The sequence below is a fragment of the Aspergillus versicolor genome, assembly GCF_001890125.1.
Source record: "Aspergillus versicolor CBS 583.65 unplaced genomic scaffold ASPVEscaffold_1, whole genome shotgun sequence".
Lineage (NCBI taxonomy): Eukaryota > Fungi > Ascomycota > Eurotiomycetes > Eurotiales > Aspergillaceae > Aspergillus > Aspergillus versicolor.
In genome coordinates this window covers 2,287,508-2,311,009 of record NW_024467524.1, presented here as the reverse complement: position 1 = coordinate 2,311,009, position 23,502 = coordinate 2,287,508, and the positions used below count along the sequence as shown (strand labels likewise).

The window sequence follows — 23,502 nt, the reverse complement described above, 5'->3', positions numbered from 1 at the left end:
CATGGGCGTATCTTACCTGGCACAGATTTGGCGACTGCAATTTTCTCTTTCCCTTTTTGATTTGATTTCCCTTTTTTTTTTTTTTTTTTTGACTTTTTCCCTCTGCCCTGTTTGTTTAATTTTTCCGCTGTCGAATGGGGTGGGCGAAGAGACGGTGAAGTATACGGGAAGTAAGGCGTCACGTAAAACCCCGGTGGGTTCGCACACCCTTATAAATTCTCCCAGCGGAAGACAAGGTCACGGCCCGTAAGACTCAAAATAAAGCCAAACCGGAGAAAATCAAAGGACGATTTAAAAGAAGAAGGAGAAAAAAGGAACAGGAGATTTTCTCCCTCTAGCGCCGGGTCCTTGAGAGGAGGAAGAGTGCCGGATTCCTGAGTTTGGACTATCGAAAGAGCCCGAGGCCAAGATGAGATCAAGGGAACCAGAGGGACCAGGACTCCAGAAGCTAGAGGCGCTTATTCTCCCGGTTCTGTCGTACACCAGCTGTGAACTCGAATAGGCTAACTATGATAGGAGGGAAGGGGTTGAAAGAGGCAGTCAGAAGCCTGCTCGAGAGGGCGTTAGTGTCGCTGTCGGCTGCAGGTTCTGGCAAGGCTTAGATAGACTTCCTTTTTCCGCGATCTCCCAGCTTCACGGAATGGGCAGGGGAAGACAATGGGAGCAGGTGGGAGGTGGATAAGAAGATGGCCAGTGCGACGGCGCGCCGACGAGCACTGAGCAGGCTAGCAGGCTAGCAGCCGATAGAGCTGATCTCCATTGCGTCGATCATGATGGGGTGATTGCGAGTCAGGCGTGGGAGATAAGCAGGCAGATGGGGAGCAGAACCGAAGGATGGAATAGCTCCAATCCCCCGGGGAAGGAAAAAGCAAGAAAACCAGGGTGGTTGCGGACCTGCGGGTGTTGAGAACGAAGAGCTGGGAAGAAGAAGTGAACATGTCAGGCGAGGAATAAGCTCAATGCGGAATGATGCCAGCTTCCCCTTGTCCCCCCTCCCTTTGGCGAGCGGCTCCTCCTGCGATTTCCCACTTTCCGGCCATATTAACGCCATCTGCCCAGGCATTTCCGCGTATAGTCCTAGTGGGCTGGATGACCAGCTCCGGGGTGGGCCACGGCTGAGGATCCCATATGCTCCGCTGGGTCGGAGCCGGGAGCTGTCAGTGAGCCAGGCCTCCGAAAAGAGGCATACCAAAGACATGGAGGGGGCAATGGAGGGCAAAAAGGGACACCAAGAGGGGGCGATTCAGTCCCTCGGTCAGGTCTCCCAATTTTCATGCACATCTTCATTTTCCTCAGGCTGTTATTCGGCAGACGCAAGCCAGGATCGACGCCGGCGGAGCGTCACCAGTAGTAGTGCCAATAGTCCCTTGGCTCGCTGGCAGAGCGTCCTTCCCAATTAAGCTTGTCCTGATCTCTTTGGTCTCTGGCATTAATTTATCCTAAATTGCTAGTGGAAATAAAATAAATAAAAAAAGCATCACAAAAATTCGGAAGCAGGGTGCTGTGTGATGTGTCGCCTGGATCATACAGCACGCACGTCCAATCCACGCGACTGGATCTCTATACGAGACACCGGGAGTTCGCTCCTCTGCGATGCTCTGCTGGTTCAATCTTGATCATCGGGCCGGAATACTGCTGGGACGGTATCGCGATTAACCCGTCCACTTTGTGAAGGAGATTTCTCATCGCAACAAAATAGACGAGTAAACCGCGCGAACGTGGGAGCTCGGAGGGTGAAAGCCAATCCGGAACACGAATCTCATTCGTTTTTGGGCCTGAATACTGATGGAACGAGAGCTAATAATAATCCAGTAATCCTCTGGTCGTTTGGGCTTCCCCCTCTTCGTCGACGAATCTTGCTTTGCCATCCAAACTCGCCCCGAAAACTAGTTCAGGTCCAAGTCGACTGGAACCTCATGCTCATACCTCCTCGAAGGGAAAAACAAACAAGATACGCCGGGGTAAAAAAAAAAAAAGGAGATGCGAGACAGGGCACCCCGTCATAAGAATTAAGCAGAAATGTCGCCCATTTGTGACATCAACGTCCAGTGCAGCCATTATCCCTTGATCCAGGATCGTTCCAACGTGCATACTTAGCAGGCTGGACGGGTCCACTCTACATTTGTTCAATAAGCTTCAGCAACTCTCTGTGACGCAGGCTTTGAGCAACATATTTTGCAAGGTGGTTATTCGGCCCTTGACGAATGATGCCAACGCATCCCGCCGAGCACAGGAACATTTGGAATGGCAGGTCGCATTTCTCCGCAATACGTAGTCGGGCCTCATGCAGAGTGCTGGCTCACCCCACCCATAAGATTCACACCTCGACAGGGCAGAGTACGCAATTGCTGGCTTCTTCTCTTGACAGTGTTAAAAGGCCGCCCACATGCACCTCAATGCTTGCACGCTGGTATTTTTGCATCCTTGGTGGGTTAGGTTGTTTATCGCGAATGATCTTCGTTGTGGCCCTGTCAGTTGGAAGATCCCGCAGACCTGAACTCCAAGCGGATTCCAGTTCCGAAGCTTCGCCGGGAGGAACCCTAACTCGGCGCTTACTGTCCCGCAGCAAACAAGCAGCCAAACCAAAGACGAGTAGGTCTCCGTCTCTGGATGATGAAATGGGGCCGGATAATAATGTCAAAAAAAAAAAGACGTGACAAGTTGTCACTTTCAGATGTGGCTGCATCTCCTGCATTCTGGTGGAACGAGCCTAAGTCAAGTTGGATCACCTGAGCTCCGGACGATTTGCCGACAGAGTGGGAATTGGAAATATTCCGTCACTCCCGTGCGATCAACCCAGTACAGATATCCACCGGCTTTCGTCCGATGTCGTCCAGGAGTCAAGCCGCATGACGAAATGATGGGGAAACAAAGGAGTTTTCGGGAGAAGGCACGAGTGTGTTGTTCGAAATAACGGGCTCCTTATCCACAACCGCTCGAACAACGTTGGTTGATCATTACTCCGTATCGCGGTGCGAATTATTCACAACGAAGAGGGGTCCATCTTATCTCAGCAACTAGCTAAATTCTGGCGTATTGGTGTCTGACCTCGGGGAATTCTCATGATACATGTGACGATGTGAAGTCTACCATTGGTCTCTCTGTGAAAAGGAAGGCCAATCGAAAGCTCGAACTGGAAAGAAAAAAAAGGAGCAAATTTTCCAAAGGATGTCCTTGCGGCCAATGGTTCGCGTGCAAAGGCGCAAAACGCCAACACGTCCGCGCAGCCGGTAAGGCAGCCAGCACCCAGCACCCAGCCTCTCACTGACGAAAGGGGAAGGGAGACAGAATGAATGCTGGCGATTGAGAGAACTCCATTCTTGTGCAACATACCGCACGCGGGGCCATCAGTAAGGGGGTCGAGAATATGTTTCCTGTCAAGTGCTCAAGCTGTCACTGGCCAGGAATCCGAAAAAGCGGGAAGGGTGGTTTGGGCGAATTGGACGGCCGAGACCTCGCGCTGAGACGACGATCCCAGAGAACGGCCAGCGGTTCATGCAATTTGAAGGATGGGGCCGAACGCCAGCACGATGATCTGCCATCTTGGGGCCTCACAATTGTCAATAGTGCAGCGCGCTAAGTCTGACTTAACCTGAACAGGTAAAGAGGCGGGTGGAAAGCGGATGGTGAAGGGTTGATGCTGGAGATGCCATGGAAAAGAGACCAGTGGCAGTGACGATGTGACCAGAGAGATTCTGGCGCAAGCTCTATTCGAGGTTCCTGCGAGGCCATCCCATCCATACCTCGAGAAGTCAGTCAGAATCCAGTCGCTCGATCAGCATCTGCTGTTGTGCCACCCAGACATCCAGATCGGAGGATGTTACCCCAAAGGGGCAGCAAAACGGACGGCTTGCAGCCTGGACATCACAGCAGCGCATTATGGGTCGTCGACTCGTCGCAGTCAATGAAAAGCAATCGACCTCAGACGACAGCGTAATTGAAGGGTTGAGGCAAGACGAAAGGGACTTTTGCCGACGGGAAGCTTGGTGGCAGCCTGCGTTTCCCACAACGGGCCTAGCGAGTCCCGTGCACGCTCCGCGTTGGGCAGCGATTGGCGGCACTATTGTTCTTCTGTCGCCGCACGACGAACTATTCAAACACCAACTCCCAACACCGTCCATGGATCATTTCCCCTCTCTAAGTTCAATCGTCAGTCCAGCCGCTCCAGCGAGGGCCACTTCCGTCGGAAAATTTTGCAGATCCCGTTTCTTTTTCTGCGGTTCGTCTTGGTTGCTTATCCGTCACACTCAACTCTCAGCTGCCCAGCCCATCCAACGTGAGCTCATCCCCTGAACGTTATCCGAGCCAAAACCTGGTGAAGATGCCACAGAAAACAACGGAAGTCGCCGCGTCTCTCTGTGTTTATGGACAGGGGACTATCCGTCTGGTAGCACACCCGTGAATCCTTCCGACACGGTTGCTTGGGAGGAATCCTCCGAAAGTGCCCTGCGCAAAATGCCCTCTTCAGCTCTGTAACGTGCTTTACGCCCTATGTTCTGCTGTCCGACAATCTTCAGCCGTCAACAAGTAGTATCCAATTTGAGCTGTACGATTTATTACCTGGGAAAGTCGTAACTGCCGCATAACTGGCCTTCCCACAAGCCACAGTCATGCCAGCTTCGCCGTTATTGTACTACACTGCAATGGTTCACGGTCACTGTGTCAGTGGGAATAAATATCAAGGTCGATTACTCGATTGTCTATCTGCCTGTTGATGACCCGGGCTCGCGAGGTTCTATTGTTTTGCAAAAACAATGTCACCTTGGAATTTGGAGGGACACAGCAGGGATGGTAAACTATGGAAATTCATAACCGATTTTCGCTCGGGTACCAAGCATGTATCACTCGTTGCCAGATATCATCGCCTCACCAGATACGACTACCCAATACGCACTTTTTATCCTACCGTGCTTGCGCGTCAACTACCTCGAGCATGCATGCATGCAAGGTGGCGTCCTATATATGAGCCGTGAGACGGCCGACGACTGTAATGGCAACCTTAGCACCCAAGAGAAAATAACCTCCCTCAACTGTCATCTTGCATGGTGAACTTCCGGAGGGCAGGATCAATTATTGCTCTCATAACCCCTGGACAGGTTGCCGGACGTTCTGATATCCAACAAACACATCTAACCGCTCACCAGAGGTTTATTTGGACGCAATTGCACAAAGGTTGGCAGCATTATACAATAACGGCTACTGTCCAATTGTTTTGGTATTTGTTTGACAGCATTAAGAAGAGAGGTTGTCTCAACGTGGTTCCCGTGGTGCTGTACAACCATACCGAAATCTTGCATTCAGGCTTGTGATGGCCTCTTATTGCAACAACAGACGTTGCGGTATGCGCTCATGAACCGCTTCCATGGCAGACTGTGAGCGATTCAGTCTCTCTTTTCTCGACATATTGTCATGTGCCACACGCGAGGGCGGCTGGGTCTTGCAGCCCTTGTTTCTATCGGTGTGCTTTGCAGAGAGAAAGAGATGCGCCACGTACAGCAACGCATTAGATGGTACCAACACCTCAACCAGGCGTGACACAGAGCCGGCAATAAAAAAAAATAGAGTGGCCTTGTTCAACAAGAATATGGGCTCTTTATCCCGAGATGGAGACCAACATAGACATACCTTGCGTGGGTAAACTTTGATTGAAAGCCCGCGAGAAGTCGGTGAGTATGTGACAAGTAATATACTGTTGTTGCCTTCTCCTGCCTTACTTTTTGATATCCTAACCGTTGCCAATATCCCCTTGGAAATGCTAACCTATTTCCAATTATCGTTTTTGCGTGTTTCTGCGATTCTGGATTTACAATTTACATCCGCAGTCGGATCCGGCTCGGTCCGCAAATTCACATCCAGTCAGCTCCCTAGCAGTGGGAAAGCACCATAGTTAGCTCCGGAAACATGTCCGAGAATCGCACATTATGGTCAATTTTCCTATTTCCCGGGCTTCTCCCGATAGCCAGATGCTGGAGACGACGACTAACTCCTTGGGTACTCAGTGGGCATCAGCTGGTCTCTACTGATGCACAGAATAACCTGTAGGTATTCCTGGCTATGATTTCATTCGCGCCTTACAGAGCGCGAGATTGGTGGAAATCATTAATTCAGAAGACCCAGATCTGTTTCTTCGGTGTACTTTTTTATTACTTCTCGGGGCTCGCAAGTCATCACCGCATCCAAATAGGGTCCAGGACTGCAGGTGGACCATGAAATCAATTTATCTCGTCGATCTTCGGCGTATGCAACTTAATCCAACCCACTGGCCATGTCAACCGGGGATCAACGCTTAGAGAAGCTCAATAGGGCTCGTTCATTCAGTATTGAGAATTTAGATGTCCAACGTCGTCTACACAGTGCGAATTGACCACAAAATTGTGTACTATCATACAGATATTTTAGAATGGAGACCGCCGCCTTTGTTTCTCCGGTGACAAAAGAAGCTCCAAGTACTTGCACGATCTCTAGCCTTCGGCTGATCCCAATGCCATGGATGATCAAATTCCGGCAAATTGGAAGTGGACCGCATAAAGCCATAACAATCGATGTGACTCGGAGAGGCGGATGTGATACGTCCCCTGTCGGAGCCAATATTATGTCTAATAAACCCCCTTCATTGGATAAAATTCAGAGAAGGCACTCGATGGGCCCATTGATTCCTTTCAGCTACCCAGGCGACCATTCATTCTCTTGGTGATTCTGTAGCTTTTGCGTCTGGTTGGAGAATTCCGGATCCGTTGCTTTTTCCTCTTCGCTCCGTCCGATTTTGGGCTTACTCTTCCCAACAGAACCATCTTGGTCCTGCTGGGCTTTTGGCGTCCACGAATGCTCCAGCGGGGTTGGGTTTCATTCGAAAGATGATTTCGGTGTGGCTTCTCTGCGACGACTTATCGAGGAAGGTCTGGTCAGCCGAACTGAAGCACGATGGGAAGCTGAGCTTAAACTTCGTCTGCAAAGTTGTCTTAGACAGACGTAGTCTCTCATAAGAGGAAGTTATTTGTATTCCCATTGCTTCGAGTGTTGCTCCTGAGATTTGTAGATTTGAGACGAAGGGTATCTCGTATTTTGATTTTGGTGGTCTATATACAGGGTATGCATGTTTTGGGATGACACGGGTTGAAACCACAGCAGTTGCATACAACTATCTCTTCTTCGATGGCCTAGCATTCTTCTCCCGTCTCCTCTGCTTCAACTTCCTCGCCTTCCGAATATCATCGGTATTCTTAATCTCGCTCTTCCCACCAGATGAAAACCCACCAACCTTGCTGGCAGCTCTCTCCTTCGCAGCCTCGCCCTTCTTCTTCATCTTCTCGTAATCCCCACGTAACGGATCCGCAGCCTTAGGTGCCTGGTCCCTCCGATGTCTGAATCTCTTCCCACCCATTCCCCCATTCCCAAAGTCGGACGCAAGACCAGGCGTCTCTGCCTCACCAACCCGTGGCAATCGTCCAACCCTCTTACCCTTCTTCCACGCATCGAAACGTCCACTGCGGAAACTAGCCGCTATCTTTGCACCACTCTCACCCCGCACTAAACGTGTGCCCTTCGAACCGTCCTCGTCGTTTTGTCGCTCAACGTACTTCTTGTGCCGCTTATCCCAGCGCTTTAGCGTGCGGGGTTCACCGAACCCACGACCGCCTTCGTCGGCTTGCAGGTCCATCGTTTCCGTGCGTGTGGCCGATGCGAAGTTAGCGTTCGTGCCGGAGTGCACACCGTAGGCTCGATCTTCAGCTAGGGTGTTGTTGGCGGGGGTGTAGGACATGAAGTATTCTGGGTTTTGGAAGGTCGAGGTAACTGTGGCAGAGGTGTCGTCCGCATTGCTCTTGGTAGAGGACTTCTTGTTGTTGCTATTTGACTGGCCGTAGGAAGAGAATGTAACTTCGAGTTCTGACTCTGAAGCCATGGACATGTTGTCTGGTACGTCGTTCTCTGCGCCTGAGTCTGGGAAGGCGGCCTCATCGGCCTTATCTACCCCGTCAATTTGCGATGCGTCGTCGGCAGGCTTTGCAGTGAGTTCTTCGGCCTGTGCGCGCTGCTTCTTCTTGTTGTCAAGTGTATTCCGGACCCGCTTGATGGATTCAAGGGCTTCATCTGGTTCGCCGCCCTTACCACTGCCCTTACCGGTACGTCGGTTCTGGACTTCGAAGATTGTTTCTTGTGGGCGATATCCTCCGATACGTGCAAGCATCTTCTCGCGTTCGACTTCCATATTGGTTTCCTCGCCTTGGAATAGAGAGTGGATGGCCGTCCAGCCGTCTGAGGCAACCACTTGTTTTGCTCGCTTAGCACTCTCGAGCGAGGCGGCATTTCTCGTGCGCATGTAAAGTTTCTCTCCCTTCCCAGCAACTGTGCGCTGACCAGCAATATCTCGAACGTCGCCCAGGACCCTGGTTACCCATTCGCAGCTTTGCGAGAGGCCGTCTCGAGGCAGGCTTCCGACCGCGACATCCTCAGCGAAGTTGGCCTGATTCGCGGAATCGCGACCGAGAACCAGCTTGCGGCCCAGGAAGAGTTGCAAGTCAAGAAGATAGGGTGCATCTGCATCTCGGACAAGACTGTAACTCCAACCTGTCCTTCCGGCACGGGCTGTTCGACCGACTCGGTGGACAAAGATCTTAGGTTGGGACGGGAAGTCGTAGTTGATGACGTTGGCAAGGATAGGAATATCGATACCTCTGGCTGCAACGTCTGTAACCACAAGGATATTGGAGATACCCATTCGGAAGTTCTGGACCTGGATCTTACGGGCTGTTTGATCCAAGGAACCGTAAACATAGGAAACTGCGAATCCAGCTTCGCGGAGGAGCGAGTAGAGGTAATCTACATGATGCTTTGTCGCTGCGAAGACGATCGTGGAGTGTTTCGTGGGCGACTCCTTCATGTTTACGGATCGTTCCATCTCTGTTCGCTTGCGCTTCTTGTTCTTCGACTCGTCTGGGCCACCCTCGCTGAATTTTCGTCTCTCTGAAGCCTCAGTTGGCCCCGTAGGCATCTTGATGACCTCGTGTAGGACGTAAAGCAAAGCACCCTCCTTCTCTGCCGACTTGATAGAGAAGAACGCGTTCTGCAGATCCGGGGAAATTTTGCTCTCTGTATCCAATCGAACGAGGGTGGGGTCCTGTAAACCAGCCCTCGCAAATTCCACAAGGGACTTTGGCAGAGTAGCAGAAAATAACAGGGTTTGTCTCGTAGTGGGCAGCCCATGAAGAATCTCGGTCAATTGAGCTGCGAAACCCATCTCGAAAAGTCGATCAGCCTCGTCAAATACGACGTACCGGACGCTCGACAAATCCAAATTCATCTCCACCTTCAAGTGCAGGAATCGACCAGGCGTTGCAATAACAATATCCGGGTTGCTAGCCATCATGCCGAACTGCTCCTCCAAACTATCACCGCCAACAAGGAGCACAGATTTCAGGTCCGTCCCCTTTCCCAGCTCCTTCACGACCTTGAGAGTCTGTAGCGCCAACTCACGCGAAGGGGACATAATCAGCCCGCGAGCTCCAAACTTCGTACTATGAGACCTCAACTTCTCAATCATAGGAACCACAAACGCAGCCGTCTTTCCAGAACCCGTCCTAGCCATACCGACCACATCCTGATCCTCCATAATAACAGGTATCGTTTTCCGCTGAATCGGCGTCGGGACCGAGAATCCTTTCCGTGTGATAGCCTTTAGTAGGTTCGCATTCAAGCCCATGGCCTGGAAACCACCGCCCTTCTTCACCGTGCGGCCCTTGAGGTTAGCACTTTTGCGGTTCGCAGACGTCTGCTGCTCCGCGATGAATGCCTCGTCATCTTCATCCGAGTCGCCGCCGAGAAAATCGTGATTCTGGGCTACCGGCGCCTTCTTGCGTTTCGTCGTTGATTTTGTTTGCTCGACTTCGGAATCGCTGTCATTTTGGAAAAGCGCGCCTGTTATGTCGAATTCATTCTCCGATAGGGCCGGAGAGGCCGCGCGGGGAGCCATATTAAATGCTATCCCCTCGAAATACTATTCGATTTTTTTAGTTGCCTTTCTATCTCAGCATCAACTTTTTTTCTGATAACGGTAAAATTCCAAGGCGGTGAAAATCCGGATCATCAGTAGATCCGGATTGATGTGCAAACCGTGCAAACAAATCAAGCTCCCCGCGACGCGTCCACCCAGCGAAACACGTCCCGAAGAGGTAAAATGACTGCTTCCACAGCTTGTCGATATCGTTACGCGGTTTGAGCTTCACGCATATATTCGAGACTCAGACACAACAATGGGTACTTTCATCCCTTTTTTAGCCCAATCAAACTGCTAATCAGCCATGTAGACTACGGCTATGGGGGTGCTTCATTCGGAGGTGGCGGCGGTGGCTTCGTGCCCGGAGAAACAACCAGTCCATCTGGTGGAAGGGTACGCTCCTCTTTCGACCATTTTCCTTCTTGGACCTTCTTTTACGGCTTACTATCTGTTCAACTGTGTTTTGGAATTTGCTAACTCCAAGTCTACTCTCCAGTCAGAGGCAAACAACACAACCCTCCGCCCAGTAACAATCAAACAAATCCTTGATGCCACCCAACCCTTCCCCGAGGCCAACTACACAATCGACGGGCAAGATGTCTCGAGCATCGTCTTCGTCGGCCAGGTTCGCAACATCAGCACGCAGGCAACAAACGTCACATACAAGCTCGATGACGGAACGGGCGAAATCGAAGCAAAGCAGTGGGTTACTCCCAGCGAGGACATGGACACAACGGACGACCTGGGCAAGGAAGGGAAGGACCGTAATGGTGTCGACGTCAACGGATATGCGAAGGTGTTTGCCAGACTAAAGTCGTTGATGGGCGACCGTAAGGTTCTTAACGCGCATTGCGTGCGGCCGTTGACGGATATCAATGAGTTGCATTTCCACTTCTTGGAATCTGCAGCGGTGCATTTGTTCCATACGCGGGGCCCACCGCCGAGTGCCGGAGGTGCTGGTGGAACTGGTGCTGGTGCTGGTGCTGGTGGTGATGCGGCGATGGGGGGACTTGATGGGACGGGTGGAGCGCTCCCAGCTATGACTCCAGTCGCGAAAAGGGTGTTTAACCTGTTGAAGACGGAGCCGCAAACGAATGAGGGCTTGCATGCGCAGCTGATTGCAGCGAAATTAAGCCTTCCTCCGTCGGATGTGGTGGGGGCAGCTCATGAGTTGATAAATGCTGGGTTGATCTTTTCGACTATTGACGATGACACTTATAGTGTTTGGTAGATTTCTGTCATCCAAGTATCAAATGAATGATTTCCACGAATCTTATACCGGCTGAATCAAAAAAAAAAAAAAAAAAAAAAAAAAAAAAAAAAAATTCTTACTAGTATCTTCAACATCTACAACGATCTCTATTGATTCATAGATATCTTCATGTCCTGTGTCCCACAAAAAATCGTATCGCACTTGCAACAATTTTATCCAAAACATTCATGTCATATCTCGTCAACATAACACGTACACATGGGTGTAAATTCCCTCATTAATAGACTTTTCTCTTCACGCCGCCGCGTTTCTCCGAACAGCATCCTCGACAGACCGGTTCCAATCCGTATGTGAAAGGAACACTCCCTCGATGAGAGATACAAGACCAAGAGCAATGGCAACACCTGACCAAAGCCCGAAGAGCTCCCATCGCAACCCGAACGCAGTCCCGAAACTGATAGGCATGGCAATTGCATAGTAGCAAAAGAGTTGCACGTATCCTCCTATTTCCTGCCGGCCAAGCCCACGAAGGACACCATTACATGTGGCGGCTAAGGCATCGAATAGCTGGAAGGCCGCACAGAGGGGCAGAACCCGTGCTACGAGCTCGATGACTTCGTCCTCGGAGGTGAAGAGACGCGGTATGTAGTAGCGGAATGCGGAAACTAAGACCATGTTTAGGAGGCCGACAAGGACAGCTCCCCACATTGCGACCTTGGCGGTTGTTTTGGCGGCATCAACGAGGGTGGCACCGATCAGGTTGGCGATACGTGTGCTCGCGGAAATAGATAGAGTGAAGGGGATCTGGAAGGTAATGGATGATACTGTCGCCAGCACCGACTGTGCAGCCAGTGGAGTAGTTCCAAGGTACGAGGATCCCAGTGTCAAAACTTCGAATGCAAGACACTCTGCCTCTACCATGAGAAGGCCTGGGAGAGCGAGACGGACCATGGGTCCCCAATTACTCAGAGCGCGTCTGCTCAACCCATTCCAGCATTCGGAGCCGTCGATGAAATACACATAGAGGCACAATAGCACAGGCATGAGGGTGTCAGTAATGGCCACAGCGATAGGTGCACCAACGAAGCCCCATTTGAATTGCTGCAGTCTCTGTTAGCCGAGTTTCGTGAACTACAAGTTTCCTCATCAGAACTTACCCAAACAAACAGCCAGTTCATGAATGCATTCAGTGGGGCACATATCAGCAAGACATATAAGGATGCAGAAAAGATACCCTGGGCCTGTACATATCGTTTCCCACTCTCAAACGCAGCATAACCTGGAGCTCCCAGGGCAACCACCTTCAGGTACAGACCAGCCAGATCAGCTACGTCTTTCTCCGGTACTATGCGGTTGAGGATCCTATCGGCGAAGAACCAGAGTAGGGCAATTGGAAGAGTGATGACCCATAAGAAGCAAACCATCCGCTGCATTTGTAATCCGACCAGCTTTTTCTTCCCAGACCCAAAGGCTTGAGCACAGAGAGTATCTAAACTTGTCGCCAACCCTTGGTAAACTGCGAGCAAATATATCAGCATCCTAATAACACAATTCGAAGAAAGGAAATTTGTATTCAAGGTACATACCTGCATAACCTGTAATACTGGCGCTCATACTTGCAAGACTAACAGCACCAAGCTCCTTCTTGCCCAAGTGACCCAAGGTGAAAATGCTTGCTACAGTCAAAGAATATTGTAGCAGGAAGGTGACTACCAACGGGGCAGCATTTTTCCCAATAACGTTTGCTTCACGTTTCCACGTCGTATGGATCAGGCCTGCAGTAACGGCTTCCTCCCATTTGCGATCGATATTCTCAGCATCCGCAGCGTTGTACCCAGGGCCGCCACTCTCTCCCCCACCAAGCAAAGATGTGGTTTCCTCTGCAGGTGCGCGGGAGGTACTTCGTTGGGGCTTACCAGCACTGGCCGGGTCAAGAAAGTGGTTATCAGTAAGGAGCTCTCGCTCGTCCTCGATCGCCTGCTCTCGATCCCTCCATGACAGCCCTTCATTTTCCGGTTTATGCGGCACCACGGTCGCATGAGACACTGTGGTGAAAAAGCTCGGGCGCTGATAAGAACCTGCTAATGAATGAGATGCTGTGCGTGGATGGCTACGTATAGGCCGGACGGTCGAATCTTCGGAGTACTCCTCATCGCCGGTGGAAGCCGAATCTCCATCATCGGCATACTGCTCCAGATCGCGCGCAATCACACTCTCAGCAAGCGGGTCTGCGGAACGAAAGCGGCTGTGGAAGGTTCGGTCTTCCGGTGCGCTGGCCATGATGAAAGGCCGCTATACAATTTTCGTGGGGTGTTGGAGGACTGGGCGTACGGAATTATCGCGGGGTCCTCCGCCGTGACGCAATCACAGCGGTTTCTGCGAGTGCAAGACGAATGCTCGCAACGGGAGCCAGAGGAAAGAGTAAAAGAGAAAGCAGAAACAAGGTTGATGAGGAGCATAAGTAGTCTGGATCCTTGCAACCCACTCGTGCTCAGACTTTGCCTTGGAACCTCATTTAGCTACTCCACTCACAATGACACCTTGAAATACTGCCATGACTCACAAAACTGTCTCAGCAGCGTACCACGCGCCGGCTGGAGTCATTGTTTATCCAATACAAGCACCAGTGAACTCCTTCTAAAATGAAAAGGTTCATCATTGATGTCAAAGGGCGCAATCCTGTTTGTCCATGCAGTTGATGCTGACCGAAGAAAAGATGCCCCGCAGATCGTCTCCACCATCCAGTCTGAGCTCCGAAAAGGTAAGCTGGACCGGGGGAGGGGTGAGATCAACATAGGAGCTTCTCGCGCAATTGGCGAGACACCTTCAACCGATATTAATCAGTTGATCTCTCCCCTCAGATACAGTTGCGCCGCTTCCACAATGCTCTTCGGAACGCGACATGCAGAGGCAGACTGAAAAAGTCGAAAATCCCAAACTGGATTAGGCCAGGATACGTCATCACGTGGATGCTCTGCGATCAGCTGCGAGTTTGGAGCGACTGCAAAAAATCACCCGATTTGGAGCAGCAGAACGAGGCCACCTCTCTGTCTTCCCCAGCCAGAAGATGCGACTTCGCAGAAACGACACCCGGGGACCGTATAGCAGCGAATCTCCGGATCAAAACTCCCGCAGACCGCCGATATAACCTACACTCCTGCCCGCTCACTATTAATACAGCATGCCAGAAGCAGCCACACCCGGCACAGCCGCCACGCGACCGCCATACAACCCGGTGATTAACCCGGTCCACGCAAAACCAGTTCTAATTGAAGAGTACACTCTCTCTATCTCATTCTCCCATATTCGTCGGATACAAAACATGTCCTAACGAGTGGAAAACAGGCATTTAGAAGACAGCCAGCACATCTTTCTCACTCGGCCATGGTTCGGTGCTCTTCTCTTCGAAAACGCCGCCTCTGATGCACGCGACCACTGCGCCAACGAGCGCACCTTCCTCTCCTGGCTTCGGCTTTCGATGTACCTCGGGATCGTCTCGGTGGCGCTTATCATATCCTTCCACTTCAAGACCGAGCCATCCAGGATAGAAAAGCGGATGTCCCTGCCTATGGGGATTATATTCTGGGTATTAAGTTTGGTGAGCCTTGGGAATGGGCTGGCAAATTATATTCGTACGGTGAAGAAATATAGTCGGAAGGCCGCGCTTGTACAGAGTGGGTGGAAGACGCAGTTGACGTTTATGGTTGTTGGTGGGGTGATTCTGGGGAGTTGCATTGTGCTTCTGGTTACGGATGCACATAATTATTGATGATCAAAAGTGGGGAGTTTGCTCAGGCAGGCAGGACATAGGAAGTCGCATACCGAATTCATATATTTCATGCCCGAAATAAACTGCTTATGCTAGCCAATGCATTTGGGGGAATAACGCCGCTATGTCATCAATATAAATCTCCATCTCTCCGTCTCTTTCTTACATACGACGAATCTGTGTCTCGCCCTTATACTGATCCAAAGAAGCAGAGCCGAGGTGGCTCCACCACTCAAACAGCATCGAGTTGCAGATGAGCTTAAACCACGGGGTAAACTTCAAGTCTGACTGTTTGAACATTTCCTTCAGGTCTGTCTCGGAGACATACCGCGTGTCGCGGACCTCGTTCAGGTTAGGTTCAAGGTCGACATCTGCTTCGATAAAAAGGATATAGTCAACTAGAAACAAAAACAGAGATGTTAGCGACTGCAACCCATTATAACATACAAAGAAGGCAAGGCAGGTTTTCGTCCTACCTTCATGCTCTCCCCACTTGCCATCACTTGGGGCCTTGTAGTGGATGCGAGTGAAGAATTCGAACTTCTCAATCGGAACCTGCTCCGGCTTGATGCCCAGCTCGTGGTTCAGCTTGCGCTGCGCTGCCCGCTTTACGCCTAGAATGGCAGCATCGAGCTCCGATCCTGTCTCTCCGGGAATGCCGAGAGGGTGGGAGCAGCAAGTATTCGTCCACAAGTCGGGGAAGGTGATCTTCTCGGAGGCACGCTGTTGCAGAAGCAATCGCTTCTGGGAGTCGAAGAGGAACACGGAAAAGGCTCGGTGGAGAAGGCCGCGGTCGATGTTTGTCATTAAGTGGCCTGCAGGTAAATCAAGGGGTAAGCCAATTGCATTAAAGGTTAAAAGATCTAGAGTCAAATTGCGGGGAGGGTAAAATCTGGGGCGGTGGATGATGGGATATTTGCATACATGTCTTCTTGCTAGCACTCCCAATGGGCTTGTCATCGTCGTCGAGAACAATGCACACTTCATCCATCAGACGAACCTGCTCCTCGTCGTACCCAGCAAGCTCGTTGCTGTTCGCGACGGACGAAGTAGCCGCCGAGGGGAGGACTTCGCGGGCAAGTGAAGTATCGACGTCGGGGAAAAGGCTCGCAACATTGTCCGCCGTAATTCTGGTGATGGTCTCTGTGGCACTCATTATGGGCAGCGTAGTATATTTTCAAACCAATAACTTTGTCTTTCTCCGACTTTGGAGTTCGGGGACCGGGTTGATTTATTTCGAGCGACCCCCCCTCTGGAGCGGTGACTCCCGGCAGAACTATTCTCTAATCTACTCTGTAGTCCTGGGAATATCTATATCCAGTTTGATTTGAATCGTCCGCTGCGGAATACGGCACGCTGGCTGTTCAGCTGATCTGTGCTCGGAGTCCGACCACTGGGAGCAAGGGGTATTTCTTTTTCTGCCTCCTCATTTCCTCCGGCTTCGGATGTTTTTAGGTGGCTTTACCTTCTCAACGTTGCAGAAATATAATACGCACGCTAAAAATGCTCGAACACATCAGTCAGTTCAATGGAGGACATAATAACATGGTCTAATATTTTTGAAATGTATAGTGATGTCCATATTCTCACAATTGTATCCTTTGCATGGTCCTGCCATGTTGATACCATATTCTAAGCCGTTATGCCATCCCCTATCTAAAGGTTTCGCCAAATTGGACTGTCAGAGCAAACAAAGGCTGGTGGTACAGGAACAGAAATCATGTGTTGCAAATTGCGAATCAAGCAAAAAGCCTCCCTAGAACATGGCTCATGAAATGTACAATGCTAGCCTGAGATGAGGATAGCTGAAGCAAGGCAAAGCTAATGGCCTTGTTTAAGTATCGGTGGCGTGCGCTTCACCAGGGGTTTAGATCCGCTCGACCCCCTTTTATGGTAGACAGTGTCGGCTGGGAGAATGACTTTCTCCGGCTCTCCAGGTAGAGTCACTGAATCTCCGACCACGTCTGCATCCATCTGATGCATGTCTACAAGTTCAAGCATGTCAGCAATGTGCATTGTTATAACCGCAAAAACAGGAATTCCTCTAACATACCTTACAAGCGTATCCTGGCGACTGAAGCGAGCACCACATTGTTCACACGCGTACTTTCTAATCCCTCGATGAACCTTTTTCCACACGTCAGCAAGAGCCAGAAAATATCACGGCGGACACTCTCGGATACATACACTATCGATATGCCTTTTGAGATCAGTTTTCCGGCCCAGGGACTTCCCACAGTCTTCGCAAGGGAATGACTTTCTCGCGTTAGGGTCATGTCTCCTCATATGCTCCCGACAGTTTGAACGACGGGTAAATCGAGCCCCGCAGATGGTACATTCGAGTCCACTCGCAGGCGGAAACCTCACTTGATCGGGCTCATGTGGTTTTTCATTATCCGTGCTCCATGGGGGGATTACCCCAACTGGAAATGTCGATGTTGTTGTCGGCAAACTAGGATCGGTATCATGGCTTATTACTGTAGGTCCTCTTGTATCGTCTTCAGAGCTTTCCAGCTTGGGTAAAAAATCGTCCGTCTTCCTGTGGTGTGCCACAGGGGCAAAGAGAGGCATGGAAGTAGGTTTTGTATGTTCCACATACGAGCTGTCGTTATAATCGGCGTCGGGGTCTTCTTTTATGGTGATGTCAGGTTCTGAGCAAGGGGTATTTGGCCAAAAGCTGTACGGATGTGTGTTCATTGTGTCTGGTCCTGCTCGAAATTCCAACGCCGATCCGCGACTCGATGAAGTGCTCATTGCTTGCGGGCCACAGTAACTGAGAGGTGATGCAGAAGTCTCAGATCCGGCGTAGCGCTCGTAGAATGTCCCTGCCGATGTAAGGCTTGTAGTATTCAACGAGCACCCGAAGGAGATTGTCGCGGGTATTGGTTGGGCCCAATCTGCGGTACAACTTTCCGATGACGGATATTGTTGCGGATAGCTGGTAGAAGGCTCTAGGTCACAGTATGATATCCCCAGCCCATGGCTCTGTGGTGGAAATGGGGAAGTTGGGGCAATGTGTAACGGGTTCGAGTAGACAAGACGGGCCCGCGGCTCGACATCACTGGAAGAAGCGAAGGACGTGGAGGTAGGGAAATTCCCAGAGGGGTAACCCATAATTATTGTCGTAAATTTCGAGGGTATTGACGATAAGTAGTAGATAGAGTAGATAAAGATAATAAATATCAAGAACAGCCTGTGCCGAGGTGTTATCAAAGCTGTCTCTGCAACGTTTGAAAAGTGATATCTTTGCTAGTGGAACAAGCCAGAAAGATAGATATATGCAGTATAAAATAATATGAATGAGTGATTCAAGAGGAGGGGTGTCTTGATATAAAAAAATGATTGCCCGACGGCGGTACAAGCCAAGCAACTAGAAGAGAGGTGCTCTATAGGAGCAGAGTAACGAAAATCGTAGGCAGCCTCCGGGCCCTGCCTAGCGAGGCAGAATTGCAGAGAGCTTTATGCATGGGTGTTTCAAAAACGAGGGAAGGTTGTGGGCCATGGCTGTTGGGAGAAGGGAAGGGGAAAGTACCTGGGTGCTGCACAGACCGGACCGGACTTGCTGCAATAAATTCTGCAATACGGAGATAGGCGCGACATGCTAGAAAGTGTGCTTAGAGAAATTAGCGCCCAAGGAGTGTGACTGGGTCACAATTTCTCATCCATCGATGCTGGATTTGGCAGGGGGGGCTGCGCAGGCGGATGGAGTGACTGGAGAAGTGGTCACTACCGACAAACGATTTTGTCCGAAACGACAAGGCACGCCCTCTCGATGGAGGGGGCGAGAAGAGAGAGATAGCTGCTCCCAGCGAGGGGGTCATTCAGGGATCTTTGCAAGGCAATGTGATTTGAAAGAGACCCAGTAAGCTCCACGGAGGGGGATTCTCGAATCATGCCGCGATGCACCAGACAGAAACAGGCTGCAGGGAGATTGCTCGAGGGCGCCTGGCATTTTCCGATCGTCGCCCTCTCCGCTGAACACCAGCGCAGAATTTGTTTCCTACTTTTTGTTGAATCAGGCATAGTGAGTGACCCGGCACTCTGGTACCCTAGCTTGGCAAAGATGCAGTGCGTGTCGCCAGGTGTGATTGGTAAACACAGCCGCACCGTTAGGAGGGCGGAGGGCAGCTAAAACAGCGCGAGAGTTGCAGATGTTGTAGGAGGGCAAGGCGTTATCGAGGGTTGCTCGAGCGAGACTCGAGAGACAATGGTTGTTGGATAGAGGCAGGTTGCGGGAGTTGAGAGATGTTGGGGAGGGGAAACAGTAAGACGACTCGGGAGACGATCACCCTCCGCGGCCACGAAGCGCCAGGCCAACCAGGCCAACAATTGATCGCCCTACAATCTTATTTGTCTTATGGTTACCGCTAGCATAAGCAGAGGGTTATAGTTGCTTATTATTCCTCTTTCTTCAGTTGGTTATTCTGCTGCTGCCATTGGTCTGGTGTTCTGCTACTGCAGAACACATCACTGGCAATCCTGCCCGACAGCCAATAACTAACACTGCGATGAGGTTCTCTTTGTCCGATGTCTCCTCTTCGTAGACTGCCACTGGCGGGAGGTCCAACTCGTGGTGTTGATCGCCATCGAGCTACGTATATACATGTTAGCGCCCCCAAGAGGGCAAAGGGGCGGCAAAAGAAGGTATCGTGCCGGCGTGGTCAAATAGAGAATAAATGTACACATCTTTGCCGATGTGCCGTTGCAAAGTATCTCAATCCGTCTGCTGAGGCTCTGGACAAATTAGTCCGCGAGACCCCTCCCTGTCTGGTCCGCCAGTGGAACCATATATGCGGCAATTGTGTATAAATACGGACCCCGGAAGGTAATTAATATTCTCGTCACACTGTGGACATTTTTGATGGTATCCATACTCCCAACGTTACGGAACTCAGTTGCGGTGGGGGCTGTCACTGTCGATTGCGGTGATGGATGCCAACTGCGGCGGCCACCCGCTCCATTTGGCCGCGGAGTCGTTCCATCTCGTTGACCATATCCACAACTTCTTCGTGCCCGGGTCGCTGTTGCCCATGTTCCGTATACCTTCTAGTCCTCGGGGAAACCCGACGAGGGTGTGAGTCAATTCCAGGAAACCCTGTTGTTTGGTGGCAATATTGCCTAGGATGATCCTGGGCCATAGACGTTGGGCGACGTGATCGAGTCCGCGGCATGTTGGACGAGGCCAGGCTGCCTTTCCGCGAGAAGAGGCGGCGGCTTGACTCATAGGCCCAAAGCAGCGCAACACATGGAAGGTGTGTTGCTCTGAGGAGAATGATGCGCACCTGTCTAATATCCTCCGCTGGTAGAAAAAGCCGCATTGGACGGATACAGAGCAGAGGAATGAGATTCTACAAGCCCAAGAACGGCTTCCTGTTAGTGACAGCGCCTTAGGGCTACAGGGCAAGTATGTTCCGCACTCACCAACGGCGGCAAGAAGTATGTTAGTCTGTTCGAAGTACTGCTCTCTAGGACGTAGATAGCCAGTCTATACCTTAATCAGTGGCTGTGACATTGACCTAATGCAAGCTTTCTTCACTAACTGGAAGAGATATTCTTCTCGGGCGTGAGAGATTACCTGAGGGGGACTAGATTAGCACCGTAAAAACGCCTAGCTGAGAGCAAGTATACGCACACCTTCCAAGCTCATACTCATCAAACTGACCAGTGACGAAATCAACAACAAACTCGTCACGGACACAAAAACAAGCCTAGATCGTAACTGTATCAGCTGGAGAACAAGAAGTGTGGGGCCTCGCGGCCCGCCTCGCCGGTAGAACAGCCGTGGAAGCGCCCCAGCCTCAGCGCCCAGCGCCAAAAGCTGAAAGGCAGAAAATTCCGAAAACAAAGAGAAAAACAGTGGATTAACCGTATGGGAAATCAAAAACGTGACAAAAAATGTATGCGAGCGGTTCATGAGGGCGTGCTGTGGCGCAGCATCCGCATTAATTTTCGAGCACTCACATCAAACCACATCCAAAGAACGGGGAGATCTTTGGACTAGCGCGTTAGCTATCTTGCAACGAGAGCCAACCATTTTGACAAGACAATTTATTTGAGATCCTCGCATGATGGTCTGGCACTTACATCGTAGCAAATGTCCTGTCAGCCAATCGATTCAGCCACGTCAGTAGATGCGACTCAGGCGCTCGGTTCAAGTATGACGCACAAAACCCAGGTAGTTAGATCTGCCTCGTGTGGCGAGTTAGCAAAGCGGTCGGTACCAGGATATTTTCACCGCCATACCCAAAGAACACATTCACTAGAATCCAGGACATTTTCTTTACTGAAAAGCGGTCACGGGCGAGCATAGTGAAGGTTGTCAGGAACCCTAATACGTAGTGTCAAGATGTCAGACGCTTGTCTCAGCCAGACTTGAGGTACGCGACGATCCGCTTACCCAAATATAGTATGATAATCACAGGAGTAAACCGGAAAAAAGCTTTGGTCTAGATCGCGTAAATCAGCCTTGTTTGTTGCTACCCCGGTGGCGGCCATAGTACCATTTCCTTGAGGACTGGGATCTATCGTAGAGCGAATCTGTCAGTTCTAACTTCAGAGTATGCGTCACACCCGCAGGCAGTATGCGGCACCTACAAGGCTTCCGAAATAGGGATTCAAGCTGACGAGAGAAAATATCCTGATGCAAACATCATGTTCTGAGTCACAATATCGGAAATGCTCTGGTTGGAAACATACCTTGGCACGAGAAACAATGCTTCTAGAGAAAGTATGTCAAACGACAGGTCTGTAATGTACCCGTCCTTTTGGTTCAAACCAACAACCCCTAGAAGATTCATTCAGTTAAGCCATACAATATACTCGTGAGTTGTGGCATTTGATAGGTGGGGAATATTCAAAACGGCCCTGGAACCATCTGGGTACCACATTTCAGAGAGCCTGACTAGAAGGGGTCGTTGGATGTGACTGGCAAAGTCACCCGGCCTGACGGCCACAACAGATTCAGTAAGATGGGAGCTTACTTGTGATGACGAATATAAGCCCGGTTCCGATTATACACAAATCCCAAATGTTCCAGAAAGTCATCTGATAGAACAACATTCCTGAGTCGACCACGCCGCTCAATTCATCGTAAGCAAAAGCTGCAATCCAGACATACAGGATGGCCTCGAAAAGGCCTATCGCTGTTGGATTTCTTTCAATCAGGACCGCATAATAAAGGAACAAAAACGAAACAAAGAATAAGGCTTCAAAAGCCTTTCGATATACCGGTACTCTTAAGCGAGAGTAGGGATCTGCTGTTCTGTTGAACGCGTGAGTATATAAACGTGCCCCCGTAGCCTAGCCAAGATGACCGAGAGGCCACAACCCATACCTTTCATTGAAGATCTGTGGTTTCTTCGTAGAGTGCACGCTCAGTGAGTCCCAAAAAACAATCTCCCCATTCCACAAATCGTTTACCACATTTTCGACCACCTTTTGGCTAAGGAGTTTCTTCGCATAGGCAATGGTAGCGATCTCTAGGGCATTCAACCCAAGAAACATGGATAGTCCGCCACTAGAATTCGAACTATCCAGGTCGCTATGAGACACCTGAGGGCCACTTTCGAGAGAGTCACCACACAGTCCACCGCTCTCGAAAACATTATCAAAGGTGAAATTCGATAAAAGCGGGGCGGTTTCATCCATCAAATTATTGCTATCTAATGGGGGAACTGCAGAGGTAGGCATCGCAATGTCTCCGCGGTCAACGCTGCTCGTATGTTGGAATGGGGCCCTAAGTGCTTCGAGGAGATTTTCGATCAATTGATGCCGATTAAGGCGGCACAGAAACTGCCAGGCAACATATTCGCACATATGGCCTCTCGTTCCATTTGGGTCACCGTCGTATTCAGCAGCTTTATCAAATTTCCACTTCAAAATCCTGCGACAGGGGTTCAGAAACACAATCATGGATCATCGCTCTAGATCAGCCTACATTAAAGCGGGCACAGTGCAAGGATTATGCGAATTCTCCACTAATGAATTGACAAGCAATTTCAGGCGTGGATCTGGGGTGGATTTTATTTCTTCGAATGTACACCATATTTCGGACACTGACGAAGTAAAAAAGCTAGATAATGCGGATTAGAACTGCCCTCAACACGGGGGCTGAGGCTTCTGGATCATTACCTGTGCAACTTCTGGATCACATCAACGAGCAGCTCGTCGTGTTCAATAGTTGGGATATCAAAACGCTCATAGTCTACCGAGGGAAGTAGCGACGTTGTAGATTCGTGTGCCATTATGGAAGATCAATCTCCAACGGGGAGTTCAGCAGAAGTTACCACGAGACGCAACACTGAAGGTTCACCACGAGGGTGCCTTTTACTCCAGGTAGCCTATTAGGATATCTACCTAAAGTAAGGCAGCCCTCCGCCTGAGCGAGAGGGACGGGAGGTTTCGATTTTTCCCTTTTTCGCCGTAGAAAACACGTCGAATTTTCAGGTCCACAACGATGGTCTGACAGCTGTTAGCTCACTGTTATAGATAAAATAACACGACCGAGATGTCCAGGACAAACAAGTGAGG

General features: G+C 50.5%; 8 protein-coding genes across 8 annotated transcripts; 2 read left to right on the top strand and 6 right to left on the bottom strand.

Moving 5' to 3' along the window:
- Window positions 1-1,955: 1,955 nt before the first annotated feature.
- On the bottom strand, window positions 1,956-3,174 carry ASPVEDRAFT_36064 (uncharacterized protein). Its single transcript, XM_040811122.1, has one exon. It carries the CDS (start codon window positions 2,693-2,695, stop codon window positions 2,318-2,320), a length of 378 nt encoding a protein of 125 aa, XP_040662425.1. The 5' UTR covers window positions 2,696-3,174; the 3' UTR covers window positions 1,956-2,317.
- A 3,964-nt stretch (window positions 3,175-7,138) lies between these two features.
- ASPVEDRAFT_23659 (ATP-dependent RNA helicase DBP10) lies at window positions 7,139-9,967 on the bottom strand (the record flags this gene model as incomplete). The annotated part of the gene is made up of 1 exon (XM_040809568.1): window positions 7,139-9,967. The coding sequence occupies one exon, from the start codon at window positions 9,965-9,967 to the stop codon at window positions 7,139-7,141; it is 2,829 nt and encodes a 942-aa protein (XP_040662424.1).
- A 59-nt stretch (window positions 9,968-10,026) lies between these two features.
- On the top strand, window positions 10,027-11,287 carry ASPVEDRAFT_36058 (putative replication factor-a protein). The gene is made up of 3 exons (XM_040811121.1): window positions 10,027-10,251; window positions 10,302-10,384; window positions 10,488-11,287. The coding sequence occupies exons 1-3, from the start codon at window positions 10,248-10,250 to the stop codon at window positions 11,220-11,222; spliced, it is 822 nt and encodes a 273-aa protein (XP_040662423.1). The 5' UTR covers window positions 10,027-10,247; the 3' UTR covers window positions 11,223-11,287.
- Window positions 11,288-11,498: 211 nt separating this feature from the next.
- On the bottom strand, window positions 11,499-13,484 carry ASPVEDRAFT_48803 (MATE family efflux transporter; the record flags this gene model as incomplete). The annotated part of the gene is made up of 3 exons (XM_040814080.1): window positions 11,499-12,305; window positions 12,362-12,720; window positions 12,791-13,484. 3 exons carry the CDS (start codon window positions 13,482-13,484, stop codon window positions 11,499-11,501), a joined length of 1,860 nt encoding a protein of 619 aa, XP_040662422.1.
- A 901-nt stretch (window positions 13,485-14,385) lies between these two features.
- ASPVEDRAFT_78417 (DUF202 domain-containing protein) lies at window positions 14,386-14,973 on the top strand (the record flags this gene model as incomplete). The annotated part of the gene is made up of 2 exons (XM_040816544.1): window positions 14,386-14,480; window positions 14,550-14,973. 2 exons carry the CDS (start codon window positions 14,386-14,388, stop codon window positions 14,971-14,973), a joined length of 519 nt encoding a protein of 172 aa, XP_040662421.1.
- A 162-nt stretch (window positions 14,974-15,135) lies between these two features.
- Window positions 15,136-16,129, bottom strand: idi1 (isopentenyl-diphosphate delta-isomerase IDI1; the record flags this gene model as incomplete). The annotated part of the gene is made up of 3 exons (XM_040814079.1): window positions 15,136-15,371; window positions 15,450-15,788; window positions 15,898-16,129. 3 exons carry the CDS (start codon window positions 16,127-16,129, stop codon window positions 15,136-15,138), a joined length of 807 nt encoding a protein of 268 aa, XP_040662420.1.
- Window positions 16,130-16,916: 787 nt separating this feature from the next.
- Window positions 16,917-18,087, bottom strand: ASPVEDRAFT_48800 (putative C2H2 finger domain protein (Ezf); the record flags this gene model as incomplete). The annotated part of the gene is made up of 2 exons (XM_040814078.1): window positions 16,917-16,958; window positions 17,161-18,087. 2 exons carry the CDS (start codon window positions 18,085-18,087, stop codon window positions 16,917-16,919), a joined length of 969 nt encoding a protein of 322 aa, XP_040662419.1.
- Window positions 18,088-19,883: 1,796 nt separating this feature from the next.
- ASPVEDRAFT_120784 (uncharacterized protein) lies at window positions 19,884-23,216 on the bottom strand (the record flags this gene model as incomplete). Its single annotated transcript, XM_040805821.1, has 11 exons — window positions 19,884-20,321; window positions 20,395-20,458; window positions 20,514-20,548; window positions 20,606-20,681; window positions 21,217-21,301; window positions 21,371-21,419; window positions 21,568-21,653; window positions 21,954-22,234; window positions 22,307-22,855; window positions 22,910-23,044; window positions 23,104-23,216. 11 exons carry the CDS (start codon window positions 23,214-23,216, stop codon window positions 19,884-19,886), a joined length of 1,911 nt encoding a protein of 636 aa, XP_040662418.1.
- Between the last annotated feature and the right edge of the window lie 286 nt (window positions 23,217-23,502).